Source organism: Mastigoproctus giganteus, chromosome 10 (genome assembly GCF_048544385.1).
Source record: "Mastigoproctus giganteus isolate SK-2022 chromosome 10, ASM4854438v1, whole genome shotgun sequence".
NCBI lineage: Eukaryota > Metazoa > Arthropoda > Arachnida > Uropygi > Thelyphonidae > Mastigoproctus > Mastigoproctus giganteus.
The window spans coordinates 137620156-137638610 of NC_143584.1; the positions used below are offsets into that span (position 1 = coordinate 137620156).

An 18455-nucleotide genomic window follows, 5' to 3' on the forward strand; every position below is an offset into this window, starting at 1 on the left:
ATAACATGTGGTTTCAACAGCTGCATAGAATTTGCCTGCTGATGCGATGGTCCAGTGGGCCTTCAACGGATTAAAATAAGGCTATTTTTAGTTTAACACCTGTCACCCTTTAGCAACACTGGTGCAAACGACTTATCCATATTTTATTAATTTTGTTTTAAAATAATTATTTCCCCCATTCTGGATTTCAGTGATGGTAGGCATTTTAATTATTAAAAACGTAATACTGTACATTGAAATATACTGATCCTGGACATTACTTTGGTAGGCCAACTTGCTCTTAATTTATATTACTGTTTGATATAAACATATGTGTCCCTTCACTCCGCAAATGGACACAGCTTTTATGATTTTTCACGAATCCTGACGCTATTTTTTCTATCGTTTTGCTCATTACAACTTACTACACATGCGCTGTCATCCCTACACAACAATTGCAAGAGTTCTCTTGTATGATGCGCTTGTTCGCTAAATAAATATACTGATGATAAAAGTATACCAAATGAAGAGTTAAATATACATTATAATTAAATTGTAACAATTACAATAATTCCAAGATGGAAATAATCGAAATATCAAGTAATTTCCTTCCCAAACCTGAATATACATATTCATGAAGCAACCTTGCATTTAACATTTGCGAAGTTGACTGCCAGGTGATTATTTCAACGCTTATTTCATAAAGCTCTGTGCAGTCCAGAAATTTAATAAAACTTCAAATGAATACAAATAACGTACATGCCGAGGAGAATCAAGGTGACTATGGTTTGCAGTAAGACTGAGCAAGGGTCTATCACAGCCACCTACAGCTGCGGACTTTGAACCCGTTGTCGTGACAGCAAAAGTAGGTTGCGGCTGCACAGCTTTAGTATATGGAACGTGTTTGCCGCATGTTGATGATCACTTGTCCAAAGAAGGGCGGATCACCGCATCACGTTGCAGCAATATACAGACTGGAATAGCACAATAACATAATTTTAGTACTATTTATTAAGTGCACAGAATGAAATTTAAATAATCCTTCAAGCCTTTAAAAAATTATCACTAAGATTCATATTCCACTATATGCATTACATTAATTACTGCAAGAAGTATATTTACAAATGTCGGTTTAACATTAAACCAATGCACAGGTACGTCTACAATGTAGACACGGTAAATAACAGATATTCATATAGCGAATAGCAACAGTGGTAACTGTATCAATATACTATAAGACTGATTTATCCTTTTTGCATGCAAATAATTTTAAAATTCTCACCTTTCAGTGGTGGGGGGAAGGGGAAGATGATAAATCTTGATATTTAAGAGTACCACCGTAAATATCAGAACGCAAGTTATAAATTGAAATAAAATGGTTTTTTTTAACCCCTTACCATGATGCGCTTATTGCAGTTTTTCGAAAATGTAATCTCTTTAAAAAAAAATAATAATAACATTTATACTTGTAAAATTTATACTTAAATAGAACCAATGCAGCAACCGAAGAAGGAAAATAAACATGAGAGAAAGTAAAAGAGTATGGCGTTGTAAGACACTTTCGTGAGGAGAACTCAGTTCTCCGTTTGCAAAACCCTCAGACAGGATTTTAAAAAAAAAAAAATTTTTTTTTTTTTTTTTTACCCGAATGGAAAATATTGGCCTTTCTTTTCGTTATTTTGCGAGGGGAGATATTATTTTTAAATAAATATAATGAGTATATTGATGATAAAATAATAATGCTTTAGAGTTCTATTGGTGGAAGATCGCAGCACGAATACAAGGAGAACAATGACAGTGCCTCCCTTAAAACCGTTTAAAAGATAAAAACAGCACAGCTAATGTCTAATAATATTTCTGTTACGTCCCCTCTGCAGCATTTATTGGATAGCAGAAAACTATTTTGCATCTTGCTGAATAAATTTTATCGCTCTTTAAGAAATTCGTAATTTGCAGGCAATTGATAGTTTTTATACATTTCCAAGATTCCGTTAAAGATCGCGTGTTTTGAAAAAACTTCATTTGATAGTGGAATCGATACTTCGCTATCAAATACAAATGCTGCAATATATGAAACAGAAACACACAAAAAAGGCAGTAATATGCAAAAGATAAACTAAAAATATATTCAAAGTTAGGAAACTGCAATAGCAATCTGAGTAAAACAAAAACAGGACACTAAAAGCACAAGAAAGGCACTAAAATAATACTGGAGTTTTATGTCACATATTTAAAGTGTCCAGAAATACTGTGTGGAAAGTCCTACTCCCTTGGCAAATCAATACTCACATTATCGGAAGTGTATTACCGCTTGACCAAACTACTGCCAGCACAATCTTTTATCACAATAATCTATAACCCTTGTAATCGCAAGAATTCCTGAAGCATCACTTGATAGCACTAGACTCCTATTCCAAAACTCAGCCACTTTTAAGGGGTTGAGAACCGCCTGCTGCACTCTGATCACTGTTCGTTTGTTTATTTATTTATTTTATTTATTTTTTTTTTTTTAGGAGCATTAGCAACTAAGGCCATATCGCTCCGGGATATGCGGTGGTCATTCCCTGACCTTTCCGCATCCTCCATATTTAGTGGCTCACGGGCTCGAACCCCGGTCTAATCAAGAAGCGTATGCTACGCACTGCTGCTCCTGCCCACCTGGATACGGAGGCGCCTCGCTGTTCGTGTGTGTCTAAAGGATAAAGGGCAACTAACCATCAACTATTAGCCCTTTTCTCTGTCTTTCGATTCAACGTTTCGCAAGACGCCGAGCTTGTTTGCAATTATTATACTAAAACAAACAAAACCGAATAAACTATATTAAAAAAAACAAACTTGTCTTTCTTTTTTCTGCAGTGTGTTTTTAGAGAAATACACGCACATCATTAAAAACTACACTTACAACATTTTAAAGTGTACGCCGTAACAGCTGATTAGGAGAAAAGCACAAACTAAAAATATATATACTCTATATAATAACAATGAACAAACACAAAATATACCTAAGAAATGTTGGAAAGTTCTTGAACTTCGCTCCAATTTGTCAATGGAGTTATAGTCGGTGTAAAGGAGTACTGCAAACAACATTGAAACAAAAGTTTTATAAAATGAATTTAACTTTTAGCGCATTAAATCATGGAAATGCTAAATATTTAAAAGCATTAAGTAACATTTTGTAGTTTCCAACGCAGTTACAGAATAACTGCCGTACAAAACTTGCCATTCGTCAAACCAAGGTTAACGAGGAAAGATTAGTAAACGAGTAACGTTGATAAGGACCAAGGCTGTTCGACATGTAAATATCTAGCTCATGAATCAAAACTACTTACCTCACTACTCATGTGGAAAGAAGACACTGCTGTAATGTATACGAAACTACAGAAACCTACCTAACGAGCATTTCTGGCTGCCCTATACATTGAATCCGTACAAGACAGGCGAAGCATTACGTAGTTGATGGTCACACCGCCAGGGGACGGAGTAAAAGCCAACTACTTCCGCGTGCAAACCGGTTGCGTACTACGTGTCCCCCACTTCCCTCCATTCAGCTAATGCTGTTTCTATTGGTAATAAAATATCCTGTCAGTTCCTTTCTTCTGAGGATACTATACGCGAATTAAATCCGATAAAAATAGGACTTAGTAATAGTGTTTCATTAGACTTATAAATAAGTCTAATGAAACACTTACCAAGACCTGTAAGATGTAACTAGATATTTCAAAATCTTAGCTCATTATACTATTACATCATGGCTACTCAACCGGCATATCACGACCTGCAGTCCGTAGAGAAAATTTCTGAATTTTTGACAAATGAATTAAATTCATTAAGGAAAGCAACGCATGCGTTATTTAAGTGCAGCAAACCTAATGTGTGAGAAACCACATTAATTATATTACATTTAACTCAACTACATTTTAACGTAAAACACAATTTTGCTAACTTTAACTGAAATAACTTAAAAAACTGTTACAATGAAAAAATACATTTTGTTTCAATATTTCTTTTACATATAGATCTCTATATTAAACACAGAAATGTGTTAAACTATGATATTAACGTTCTTAATCGTAGTTATAGAATTTTAATTTTGAAATGTTTAATGAGATTTCAGATTTTTTTTAAATAGGATTTCAGAAACTGTCTTGAGTGTGTAATCACATGAAAAAGGCCAAGAAGCACTGCACTAAGTAATAATTTCAATATTGACTACACATGAAATACTACGAATCTATAGATCAAAATATAAATTCAGTAAACTGCAAACCATAAAATGTGAAACTTGTTTTACAAGACGGGATAAAAACATGAGCTCTCTCCATGGTTTCCTTACTTCTAAATATGCTTTGCAAAAAACAGGCAAAAAAAAGGGGGGAGGGGAAACAGAAATAAGACAAGTGGGACAAAGGATAATACAATAACGCCCATCATTCAAATAATTATTTTAAAACAAGGGACCAGGTATCAAAGCAATGCCCATTTCGACTTATATGTTCTGTTTATACGTACCACACAAAAGAAATACAAATTTACTTCAGCGTTCAAAGTAGGTTATTCAATTCGAATATTTTGCTAAACAGGCAATACCTAACCACTATATGATAAAATCTTAAGGACCAACAGTAGGCTGGATATCCTAAAGCAGCGGTTCCCAAACTACGGAGATTTACGGACCCGTACAAAAATCAAAAGTTTCGGGACCCCGTTCAAAAAAGAAAACCCAGTATGTTTCCTGAAAAGAAAATTCAAAGTTTAATGTGTGAAACAACTCAACTTTATTCTTATTTTAATGCAGATACATAACAATAACTTTATTTATCATCAATTTGCTATACATAGAACGAATAATTTGAAATATGTATACAATTATATATACACTAATCTTATCGAAAATAAGTAATGTTCCATGATGAAGTTCATTGTGATTCTATCAGTATTTTTTAAAGAAAATAAACACATATTACTCGATTCATTCTGAACGTTTCGCGGACCCCTTGCAACTGGCTAGGGAACTCAAGTTTGGGAAACTTTGTCCTAAAGTTTAACCGTCAGACAGTGCAGCAGGGATAATAAGGTGTTGTTAAAAGCAAATTCTAAGCACAATGAAATAAAAAAAAAATTTTAAACTACGGCATCAGATTCGAATTTAAAATAGAATACAAATCCGCCCCCCCCCGGGCGCCTCCGTAGTCAGGTGGGCAGGAGCAGCAGTGCGTAGCACACGCTTCTTGATTAGACCGGGGTTCGAGCCCTTCACCACCAAATACGGAGGGTGCGGAAAGGTCAGGGAATGACCACCGCATATCCCGGGAGCAATATGGCCTTAGTTGCTAATACACTCCTAAAAACCAAATAACAACATCACAACCCCCCCCCCCGAGGATCCAGTTACACTGTCTTTACCTTTATTTAATATACTATTAATCTTCAGAATGAGGAGTTAAAATAAATGCATAAATTATAGCAAGAAAACGTAATGAGGATAAAAATACCAAAAGTTACATATAAAAGATCAAAATGTTCACTTATAAATTACGTGGGAGTTACTGGTCAATGTGGACACTAAAAATGTAAAATATGCAATAATGAGGATAAAAGATGTGTATTAAAATAAAAGTACACATAAAAATAAATAAAAAATTCTCGAAGAAATAAATTGATGAGGTGAACTACTATACTTTAGAATTAATTCTTGTAATCAGAATAATGATTTTGTGCATTATCTACACCTTTTTCACCCCAGGATGGTATCGCGGAGACATCCGTACCGCTGAACAGTACTAAAAAACTACATAAATAATAAGATTATATGGTCGAAAGATAACGTGACTGTTTTACTGCAACTCTTATAAAAGCAAACATCTTCGCCTCGCCTAGCCAATTTACTTCATTAGCGAATAATATGGTATAGCTTCAGTCGCACTACCTTACATTGGTGTCGCTATACGCATTCCCCCAGCGCTGCAGCAGTTCATTTATTTTATACTGCAGCTTCGTCCAAGGATATATTACGCTTTTCTTTTTTATTCATCATAATGGATTGGGTTAGATTGTTTCAGAATTTGCACCGAAGCAACTAAAGTCAAGGTGCAAGAACAGCATATGTAAATCGCACGTACTGTGTCCATGGTCGGTTTGCCTATTTCGCGAATGACAAATTCCCCGAATTTTCAAAATAAAAACCATGCAATCCTCGCCTGAATAACTCCGCCACGGTGTCAGGGTTTAAAAAAAAAAAAAACCGAGACAATTTTCAACTTCTGCTAACAACGAAAATCAAATAATCCCAAGCCACAAATAATCCACAATGTCTGTGAAAAAGAAGTATGGTATGTCATAATGAAAACAAATGTCACTGGTCAGTTATATTATGTGTACATCCATAACAATGTTTAAACCTTAACCAGGACAGCCCAATGGCATCTTGAAGCCTGCTGTAAAGGTTGGCTTTGGGTGCACCTATGGAGAGGGAGGGATGAGGGCTAAAGCCCTCCTAAAACACATATTGTTTAAAAATATATAATTGTAGTACCACGTGTTGACGCTTTTAAAGGCTACCAACATAAACGTACGAGTCCCTCCACCCAACAAAAAATTTCAGAGTATGCCCTTGCTTTTGGCAACCTGCACCTTTTGTTATAACTTTCTTATAACCATATAAACTTTTTGTTGACTTCTTCGCATCCAGTACACTTCTCTTTTGCACAGCCCTGACCATAGCTGTAAATAAAATAAGTACAACACTAATCAATGTCAATCTGCATAGCGTCAAAATCGTCAACAGTAAATGAAAATATGAGTTAACGAAGTGCTAATTTGTATATTGATTACTGTAGGTTCTATTAACAATTTAATAAAGTAAAATTCTTAAAACTAAGCCAGGACAGTCTCTAAATACCATTACTTGTCAAGATATTTAATTAACTTACCTTTACTTGATTTTGGCAAAATCCCTAACTGTATAACTTGCTACTTAAATTACTAGCAAAATAAATCATAAATGGCATGTCAAATTAGGCGAGAAAAACTGTAAGGACAAAATAAGCTTGAAGAAAAGCTATAAATATGGGCTTTTATGGACCTTAAATTTATAACATATTTTAACTAAAGAAGTACAGTACTTAAAATACCTCCAACGGGGGGGGGGGGGGGTGCCGCCAGACCAAAATATAAGAGTACTTAATGGTTTCTTATTAAGTACGTTCCATCTTGAGTGCAAAAACTGAATTTAAATATACTGCATATTTAAAACATCCATATACGTCATCAAAACGTGCTCTCACCAAAAATATATCCTCCATCTCTATTCAAAAAAGTCATAAATAAGAGACCTCGCCTTCACTATTAAAAGCCATAAAACCAAATAGGAACAATAAAAAACCAATTAAGGACAAAAGAGAGAGGTGAAAGAACAAGCTAATGGGAATCCAGTGAATGTTAGTAACGATCGCTTGCCGGTTCCACAAAGAGAAACATCAATTAATGAAACTCGGATAACGGCAGCCATCATGAAATTATGGCAGCAAATGTATTCACCTAGAACCATATGTTTTAAATATTCAAGGATTACTATAAGTTTATTTCTGCTACAGCATTGATGTGGTGCATAAAATAATATTTCCGGTCGTCAAAAAATGTGGATCGATTGCCCCTAGTTTTAAAGCTGTACTATTAACTTACAGCTGCCAGTGCTAATTGGCTACTTAATTGAATGGAATATAAAATTTACCGGAATTTTGTATAATTGATATGAGAATTTATGATTCTATGACGACTAATTAAACGCCTGGTTAATTGAAAAATTTGAATGTTCGTCTTTTTCTAAATTAACTTTCGAATTTATCCGATTCCAGCGCTAACAAAGAGGCAACAAAAGACTATCTGCTTGCAGCGGCAGAAAACAATAATCCGTTCACCATTAACCCGTGTTGGAATACAAGTACTCTTTGGTAATGTGCACAGTCAGTGTAGGATTTGGGGGGTAAGAAGCACTGGCGCACATATTATTAGAGACCCTTGGACCACAATAATCACATATATCTGTGGGTCCCGCGATCTTGGCATTCTGGAGCCGCTGTTAGGAGACAGTGTCAAATCACTGTCTCCTAACTATTCGCCATTTCCATAGAAAATACCATCATGCTTATCTCTATGAATAACAATCATCTATTTATCAAGAAAAAAGTGCATATAGAAAATACTCGTAACTGTTCACTAGTTTTATTAAAATAAAGTATAAAATATTAATTTAAGCATAGAGCTGTTGAGCTTCAGACTGTGGAAGTTATATAGTTTTAAAGTAACCTAGTGCACTTGCATCATATACACGAGAGTTATAATAGCAAACTGAATTTTCCGCACGAAGTAGAGGAAGGAGAAGAAGATAGAAGGATGATCTATCTCAACCCAAAAATAGCATGCTTAATGGGAAAAGGAGAAGCAGCAGAATAATTTTCCATAAAAGCGCCCATAATTTCTTATTTGAAGCACATCACTATGAGTTGCTTCATCGCAGTTTGAATCATCTTCAACTTTTGGCATATCCCTTATAAGGACTCTTCACTGTGGACACTGTGATTCGAGACTAACTGGAATCCATATTATTTAATCGATATTATTGTAATTTTTAGTTTATTTTTGTATTTATTCATGTTATTTCATGCTTTTTTTTTTTTTTTATAATGTGAATTCCTGACTTGTCTCTGTAATGGTATTGTATACTAATATGAACAATACATTCATGTGTACAAAAGAGTTATTTATTCATCTCATTGCCACTGGGTTCTTAAGTACACTGTACTGCGCTAAAAGTGTCTAGTTTTGGTATAAAATTTTCATACAGTGCAAACAGACAGGAAGGCAATGGTATCCTATCCACAATTTACAGAATATTTGCTAGTACAGAAAAGGACGTCATTATCTCTCTATAAAAGACGGTGGTGAAACCGCATTTGGACCGCACCTAAAAAGACAGAACTTCTGTAGAAGTTCTGTTTTTTCAGAAAGCGAGACCAGATTAGTGATGAATGCAATTCCATGATGATAAGACGAACGGCTTAGGGAGGCGTGGGCTACTAAGCATGACAATGAAACATCTAAGGCAGAGGTTCTCAAACTTTTATACCTTGAACCCCCTTAACATTTTTCATAAATTTCACGCTCCCCCTAAATTCCAGAACAAGTGTAAATAAACAAATCTGACCTAAAATTTAGCTATGAATATGCATACTTTTATATATTAATATATACTTCAATACATTTAATCTTTTTTAAAGAAATAAAATGAATAAAATACGAAAAATAAAAATAAATAAAAACGCTTCGTACCTATATTAGTGGAATGATTTGCCCATATTTCGTTAAAAAAGTGCGTCAATAAAAACAAAAACCCAAGAGGCTTCCAAAGTGTGGGAAGCGCGCCCCCCTCTGATCTAAAGGGAGATCTAACTGGGATATATAAAGCGCTGAAGAGTGCAGATTAAAATGAATGAGGAAAGTATGTATCCCAAACTCATTTTGGGCATTCAGTATGAGTTAGTCGAGGTCCGCCGCAGTACATGCGTTGCTGTGTACCATCTCTCCGTGGTGTAAACGGACATTGGATAGGCTTTCCAGGTGATCACCTTCCTGGTGACAAAGTGCCAGAAACAACACACACTGCACAAACATAACATTAAACACATTTCTGGCCTTCTACACAGTTCTGTATTCAACAAGGTGTACTAAAGCGGAGTTGAACTGACGTTCAGGTGCCGTCCTACATAAGATACTATACATGTCTACATGTTTTCCGACATAAGTGAGACAAAAACAAGGGGGATACAAATATGGATTTCAGGTAATAACAGAAGACTGGATCCCGTGAAGTTCATCTACGGGTATCAGGTTGTCGAACGCCGGAATAAGTTGCCTCCCAAAGTGACAGAGGCAACGAGTATGGCTACATTCAATGCGAAACTGTATCGTTAGGTTACCTCACAGAAATGGGAATAGTATGAATATTCAGGTGTCTCTTTTTTTCTTTTTCTTTTTTTTTTTTTTTCGCTGATGCAGAAAAACTAATACTAGGTCCCCACCGACGGACAGACAATAATCTCTGAAATGGCTCATATAAATAATGTAACTAATTAGAAACATAAATAGCAAAATATCTCGTAATTTATCAAGAAGTGTTATTTATTTAAGTACAAGAATGAAATAATTTGTGGTGATATGCTTCACAATGAGGTTTGAGGCTTTTATGTCAAACTTTGATATTACTGTTAAGCGCGGACATGATGCACGTGCGTTATTTGTGCATTATAAAATAATATTCTAAATTAAAATGAAACTGCATTATGAAATATAAAACCAAATACAAAATGAAACGCTGTAACGCATATGGACTCAGTCTGATATTTGCAAATCTCAGCTTTCGGAGGCAGACGTTCCTTTCAATAGAACTGTCTAAGTTATTCACATTCTATTAATTTGGATGTCACAGAGACACATTACACATGACTTCGTCATACCGATTTTGGAAATGAGTAATATAACCACCAGTCGCAGATGCTTTCCTCCCACGCGCGTAAGAGAAGTACAATATTATCTTTGTGCTGATACAAATTGGTACAAACTATAAAAATTATTTCCTAGAATCAACAGAAGTGAGAGTTTTCCTCTACATCTGCAGATCCAGGAAAAAGGATTAGGTTGGCCAATGTGGTGAACTATGATAGTCGTGGTGGGCATCTGAATGATTTGATAGGCAGAAACTACAGTTCAGTCCTGATATTTCTTCCTTACAAGTTCCTGTTATATTTCTCCTTTGATATAACAGTACAGTACCTTCAAATAAGAATTAGAATTGGGTAATTCCTGCTTATATCCTCAAGTACAGTATTTAAAAAAAATAAAAATAAAATAAGAATTCTTTTAAGTATGGGGAACAAATTCAATAGCAGCGTAAATAAGAATTTTGAGCTTTTTAACACCATTCAGAAAGAAGTAACATTAGAATATAACATTAAGGGTTAAAGGGAAGGGTTTTGCTTTCGTAAAGGTGACTACAGTGGTCTCAGACAGTTTTTAAATTGTATACAGTGGACCCAACTGATGATGTTACCAGCAGCAAATTCTAAATGGGAAGCATTCAAGGAAGTAATCGTGGAAGTTACTAGGCTTTTCATACCGATTAAGAAATACTGTTCAAGGTTTAAGCCTCAATGGATGCCAGATGAACTAATGAGACTCGTGGCAGAGAAGAAAAATGCATGGGATGCATATAAATTATCAAGTCACACAAAAGCCAATGATAGATATAACCTAGTCTGTAATAAAGTCACAAAGGAAGTTAGGCAAGCGAAGACAGATTACAAGAAATCTTTGACAAAGGATGCTAAGAAAAACAGCAAGGACTTCTTTACTTATATAAATTCTACAAGGAAGGGGATGAATCAGATTGGTCCACTTGATATCGATGGTTCGATTGTTGATGATCAGATAGCTGACAATCTGAATGAGTATTCTGCACCTACATTCACAAATGAGGACTTATTATCGGAGGAAAATGTCAAAAGTTAAAATGTTATGAAACTGTAACAGTGTGCTTAATGATTTTGTAATAACTGGGAGCAAAGTGGAGGAGAAATTGTCGAAGTTAAACATAAGCAAGGCACCCGGGGTGGATGGGGTCTATCCAGTTATATTAAAGGAAGCGGCAGAGGAAGTAAGCAAACCCTTAGACATAATTATGAGAGCATCCTTGGACGCAGGGGAAGTCCCCCACGGACTGGAGGTGTGCAAATGCATCTCCAATTCACAAAAAGGGGAATCTAAGGGTAACACGAGTAAATACAGACCAGTTAGGTTAACTTCTGTTCCTGGGAAAATAATAGAGTCACTAGTTAAAGATGCATTGCAAGATCATCTAGACAAGACTGAAGTTATAATTCGGACACGGCATGGATTTGTTAAGGAAAAGTCTTATCTGACAAATTTGATTGGATACTATGATGTGGTTACAAAGGAACTGGATGCAAAAAATAATTTCGATATCATATACTTGGATTTCAGGACACTGTTGCGCTTGGAAGAATACTGCACAAATTGGCGCAGTATGGTATTAAGGATAAGTTGCTACAATAGATAAAAGGGTGGTTGAGTGGGAGAAGACAAGAGTGGTAATCAATGGACGCTGTTCTTCGTGGAAGACTAATGTTATTAGTGGAGTCCCCCAGGGTTCGGTGTTGGGCCCACTGTTGTTTTGTATATTTATCAATGATATTGATGAAGGAATATCAGGCTTAACGTCGAAGCCTGCAGATGATACAAAGGTTGGGAGGGTTGTTAATGACAGATGGGCTGAGAAGTGGCAACTGAAGTTTAACATTGACAAATGCAAAGTACTGCATATGGGTAGAAGTAACCCCAGAGAAACGTACCAGCTGTGTTCTACTACACTTGAGTGGTAGAAAATGAAAGACCTGGGAATATTTGTGCAGTCGGATATGAAATTTTCTGAGAAGTGCAGACAGGTTGCTAGAGCAGGTCATGGGATGTTGTCAATGATATACAAGAATTTTGCTAGTAGGGAAAAGGAGGTGATTATCCCTTTGTATAAGGCTATGGTCAGACCACGTCTTGAGTACTGCGTATAGGTCTGGAGGTCTCATTTTAGGAAGGATGTAGAGTTGTTTGGGCGAGTACTGAGAAGGGAAACAAGATTGGCGAGGAGAACGAAAGGGTGGTCTTACCAAGAAAGGCTTAAGTTCTGCAAATTGCAGCGTCTGGAGACTGGCACCTGCGAGGTGATCTGATTGAGGTCTATAAAGTCTTGAATGGGTTGAGCAGGCTCAATTCTGATGGGATACTTCCTCTTGCTCAGATTACGAATTTGATGGGACATAAATTCAAATTGAGGAAAGCAAGTTAAAGAATAGATGTGCGGGAATTTGCCTTTAGCCAGCGGGTAATTAATTGCTGGAATAAACTTCCATCTGTCGTTGTGGAAGCTGATATCTTAAATAAATTCAAGGAGGAACTGGACAAACGTTTTAGAAGGAATGGATGTGTGATTTATTTTTTATTTTTATTTATTATTTTTTTATTTTTTGGCTGATGCTATATAAGCTTTCTTTCTTGCATCACACGCCCCTACTACTATCAAACCCTATGTTCTTATTATAGTTGTTCTAATCGATAATTCTGAATATTGTTTTTGTAACAACTATTGTAATGATAACATAATCCCTGTAAAAATTAACACAGCACAAATTAAAATGCTACTATTGAATATTATATACATTACAGTAGCGACCTCCTTCTCTTTCTCTCACCTATTTGTTAAATTTCTTATCACACGAGCATTCAGTTTTAGCTGCAGGTTTTCTTGTCTACAGACACTTCCATCAACATTGTCCGTCTGAAATAACATTTACAATTCTAGCCCTTTCTTCTAAACTGGTTGAAAAACATGCCGCACCATTTATGCACGGTTCAATGCCAATTCGACGAAATTATTTTTTTTTCGATTCACTGCCTGGCTCTACTTACGTTTTTGGAATAAATATTTTCCTTATACGTAATTCTTGAATATTAAAACCAACTGTATAAAAATTCAATTTAATAAGTCTCTCTTTATTCCTGACGTTCAATCTATCTGTGGTACTACAGATTTAATACATTAGTAATAACACTTTTACGTATTTGCATTTGAGAGAACCAGAAGAGAAATAAATATCCGTCACAGCCTAGATGCCATGGGTTTAATACTGAAATGAAACGGATGAGTAACAAAAGTATAAATAAAGGAAAATAATGCTAAACAATTTAAAATAAGAACTAGAAAAGAAGAGGGATTTAACCATAAGATGTAGCCGAGTGGTCAAGCGAAGGTGTATAAGTACACGTGCTTTGAGTGACTGCTCAATACGGTCGTCCAGGAGTATAAACAGAAAATTTATTTTATTAGATAACCTGGTAATTGGGAAAGAAATTATATTATCTAAAAGTTAAGTACACAGTACTGTATATGGGATTGGCGTTAAAGAGCACGTGGATACGACTGCTGTTAAAATTATGGAAAGAGTAAGTGTTCGAATCCCATCGAAACGAGAGAGATTTTATGGGAACCCCCCCCCCCTCTCTCCACATTGTGAGAAAATCTGTCGGTATCGGGCGAGGGTTATAGTTTCCTTTTCGGCAAAAATGTACATAATTTACAGAGAATAGTGCATGCGCTGCTTAGTTGCCTAGACAAAGTCTAAACAACCAAACTAAAGAACGACCCATAGGGATAACATTTAACCCATATTTCGGAAGGGGGGGGGGTGCGAGAGAGAGAGAAAATATGGCGACGAGAGAAGGAAAACTTTTCCAAATTATTTTTTTATTTTTAATAAATTATTTGCAAGACATTGCCCAAACCAAACTGGCTCGGTTAAAAATAGTTAACAACTAATTATGTACGTGTAAGTTACTCTACGTTGCTGTTACGTCTACAGAGTAAGCGAAATTATTTTAACCAATTTATAATAATTTCATTTAGATCTAAAGTTAAATGAAGGTTGTTTGGTGTGAAATGTCAAATTTACTGAAAATAGGCCTTGGAACAGAAGCAATCAAAACTATTAAGGTCATTAGAAAACTATGCAGGACAGCAGTATGGAAACATGAAAGAAATATGATTTTATTTTTCTTCAATCTATTGAAATCTGTACTGGTTTTACATTAACAGTAATAAAAAATCTTTAATCTATCAATTTTCTTTGGGGAAGCTTCAATATTTTGAGATATCTTTCATATATTATACTGAGCCTTTCTGATTAATTTAGTATGGTGCAAGCAAAAACTACAAATGAATTAGGCATTTCATTGAACAAAATCGCTAACGTTCGTTCAGGAAAATCCTAGAAAGGCGGAAAGCTCGTTTAATGAAACAAATTTTAAAAAGAAAGAAAGAAAAAATAAAGAACTTTTCAAGTACAATAGACACTTCAATGTACGGGCGGGGTAAAGGAGGTCGAGGGGCAACGAATATATAAAGCCAAGCCCATATGATACTACAGAATAGATAATATTCTTGTCTCTATCTTGTAACTTCCTCTGACCCTGCGTAGTCGTTACGCAGCATGACACTAAAATTTTATTTTATTTACCTTCCAATGACAAATAAATCGTTTACAAAAGTACAGTGTTTGACAAATGGATCTTTTAATTCCAGTTGGAAATGAGGATTAAAGTATGAATTATTAAACAATACATACAAAAACACTGATATAGCTGATTAGCCCTTCCAATTTCTATCCTCCACACGGTGGTTAAATTCTAAGTGGCTGAGCAAGCATTTATCAGCACGCAGTAAAGCGTGTATTCCATATACCGTACTAAAGAAACGCGTCACGCGCTATTTACGGAAGACAATTCGCTTACCGGTACTTGTTATTGTTCCGAAAATAGAGAATTATTAATATTATCAAGTTATCCATTATATAATTTATTAAATGATACAATGGTGACTTGGCTTACATTGACGTATAAGAAACCATAACACAACCATGCAAGACTAAGCGAATAGTATCAGAGAAGTTTTCCAATTTTTTTATGCACAGAATGGAATTTAAATGATTTAAGAGGCAGCAATTCAAAAGTTCATACATATAAAAAATTTGGGAAGATAAAATAAAACATTTTCATTCTTTTATTCGAATTTTATGCCAAGAGAACAAATATACTGAGTGACCACTTTGTTGGTTACACCTAATCGCTTTCTCAGTAACAGCATCACATATTCGCTTGATACGATACAAAGCAAGTGGACAGATACAAAGGAATGCTATGTGTTCAATTCAGTACGATAATGAGTAAGATGAAAGATTTAAGTGGAAGTATTATGGAAGTCGGAAGTCACTTCGGGCTCGATATGAGCATCTCAGAAACTGCAACCTTGTTGGACTTTTCACATATAGCTGTGTCTTGAGTATTTCGAGGTTGGTCCAATAACCAAATAACATCCAGCCAACAAGATGATCCTGTAGTTAGAAACAGCCTGTTCATGCGAGAGTCCAACAGAGGCCAAAAAGACTTGTGCAGGGTAACAGAAAGACGAAAGTCAAATAACTCAGTAAAAGAGTGGCAACCAAAGAGGCATTTCAGAAAGCACAACTCTTCGCAGCTTTTCGCAGATGGGAGATCACAGCCGAAAGATTACACTTCTGACAGCGAAAACAGAAGATACGACTATAGTGGGCTCAGGTACACCAACACTGGCGCCTCCGTAGCCAGGTGAGAAGGAGCAGCAGTGCGTAGCACACGCTTCTTGATTAGACCAGGGTTCGAGCCCGTCACCACCAAATACGGAGGATGCGGAAAGGTCAGGGAATGACCACCGCATATCCCGGAGCAATATGGCCTTAGTTGCTAATGCTCCTAAAAACCAAATAACAACAACAATAACATACACCAACACTGGAGAGTGAAGGATTGGAAAAAAGTTGCGTGGTCTGACGAATCCCAGGTATTACTATTTCATGCTGATGGGACGGCCAAAATATGGCGGAAAAAACACTGAGTCCAAGGACCCATTCTACCAGGGAAATCCTGCTAAAAATAAAGAAAAAAAGGAGAAAGGAAATATCGCTACTTGAGAGAGAGAGAGAGAGAGAGAGAGAGAGAGAGAGAGAGAGAGAGTTTGTTGTTGTTGTTTGTTATTTGGAGCATTAGCAACTAAGGCCATATTGCTCCGGGATATGCGGTCGTCAATCCTTGACCTTTCCGCACCCTCCGTATTTGGTGGTGACGGGCTCGAACCCCGGTCTAATCAAGAAGCGTGTGCTACGCACTGCTGCTCCTTCCCACCTGGCTACGGAGGCGCCGAGAGAGAGAGAGAGAGAGAGAGAGAGAATAATTCGGTATTGAATAAATGTCACTCGGGTGGGGGATCAATCTGTGATACGCAACATCATTTCCAAGAAGATGTTTAAATAAAAGTTTTGGAGAATCTCTGTAGGGGAAGTCAGATACCTTGCCAGCGCGTACCCTGATGTCATTCAAACTCCAAATCTCGCACCGACCTAACCACGGTGGTCTTCTAGCCTGATCGAGAGATACTCACTTGAAATAAACATTAAGTCCCTCATTACGTCCAAATGTGTGCATCATAGCCTTAGTTTCATTAACAACGATGGCCATAACAACAAAAAAAAAAAAAAAAAAAAATGGAATCAACCATACCTAAATACACTCTATTATCGCGAAAAATTAACATTAAGAAACTAATGATTTACTTTATAATAGCATCTTCGTAACGAATATAAACTATCCAATGTTTGTCCGTTTGATAAGATGAAGGTATAATAATTCCAAGTTTCACGCGATTTCACCATTATTGCTGCAATTAAGACATATTATTACTGCAATTAATCAATGTTTAATCGATGTAAAACGCACAATCCAAAGCATAAAGAACAATGAATGTTAATTAACAATACAATTAAATTTATAAGAGGATCAGTAATTAGTAAGCATCGGTATATAATGACATAAAAGTTTTACACTTTCATTTTTATGCAACGGAACCGATATCGTTTAATTAATCTCCGTGGGGACGATGCAAACTTCAAGCAAAGTTAATTTAACACGGAACATCGGCCAAGAAGCACAGTTATTTGACTTCCTGATGGTTCCACCCGGAACTATTGCAGTCAGAGAAGCATTCCTACTTGAGCAATTACAATTAATCTGAAATCCAGGTTAATCGTATATTTAATGTTAAGCGTAAATTTGTTTCCATTGAATTCTCCACAAGGAAGGTATACCAAAATGTCCAAAAGAACCAACAGGTCTTTGTTCGATCTTTCACTCTCAAAAATATATTTCATGAAATTTTTTCTGATTCCAAACTGTAATACACAGGATGAAGCAGTGGAAGCTAAATTCCTTGCTTCATCTAATTTATTGAAGAAAGTTTTAAATATTTATTTATTTATTTTACCGAGACAGGCTATTTTCTTAATAAGCCTTTTGACATCAGATCAACTGAATCTCAAACACAAAGTGAAGTCCTTAGAAAAACCTGTCAGTTGCATTTAAAACTTTCACGAAAAGGAAGAAACTCCAAGTTAATTACGCCCTCCACCCACCCGCCGAGAGAGAAAACTACATTTGCATAAATACTGGTGTAAAATGTACTATTGGTATTTCCATTAACAGTTATGCATTTGTTCAATTGTTTTTAACAGTTATTTATTTAATCAATTCGACGTTCAACTATGAAATGATGTCCCCATGGCCTATGAAGAGGTCTAATGACTACATATTAAAATAATTAACCATATGAGTGAGGATAAAGGGCACAAGTGAGATTGGTATTAACATCAAACTTTATAAATTAACTGAACACTTTGTCAGTATTCAATTTTTTGGTGCATTCGCAAACCTGGAAACGCATACTATATTAGCTTCTGCATGTCCGTCCCTCAACATGTAACAACTCCATT

The 18455-nt window shown here is 35.9% G+C and overlaps 1 protein-coding gene across 4 annotated transcripts in view; it reads right to left on the reverse strand.

Moving 5' to 3' along the window:
- Positions 1 to 18455, reverse strand: part of LOC150079308 (glucocorticoid-induced transcript 1 protein-like) — a 397411-nt gene that overhangs the window by 252754 nt on the left and 126202 nt on the right. For 2 of the 4 annotated variants that reach the window (XM_090384152.1, XM_090384151.1), the window contains exon 2: positions 2982 to 3053. The exons of the other annotated variants lie outside the window; for them this stretch is intronic. In XM_090384152.1, the coding sequence (XP_090240278.1) occupies positions 2982 to 3053 (72 nt within the window). The remainder of the gene's footprint in view (positions 1 to 2981; positions 3054 to 18455) is intronic. 4 annotated transcript variants of the gene reach the window in all.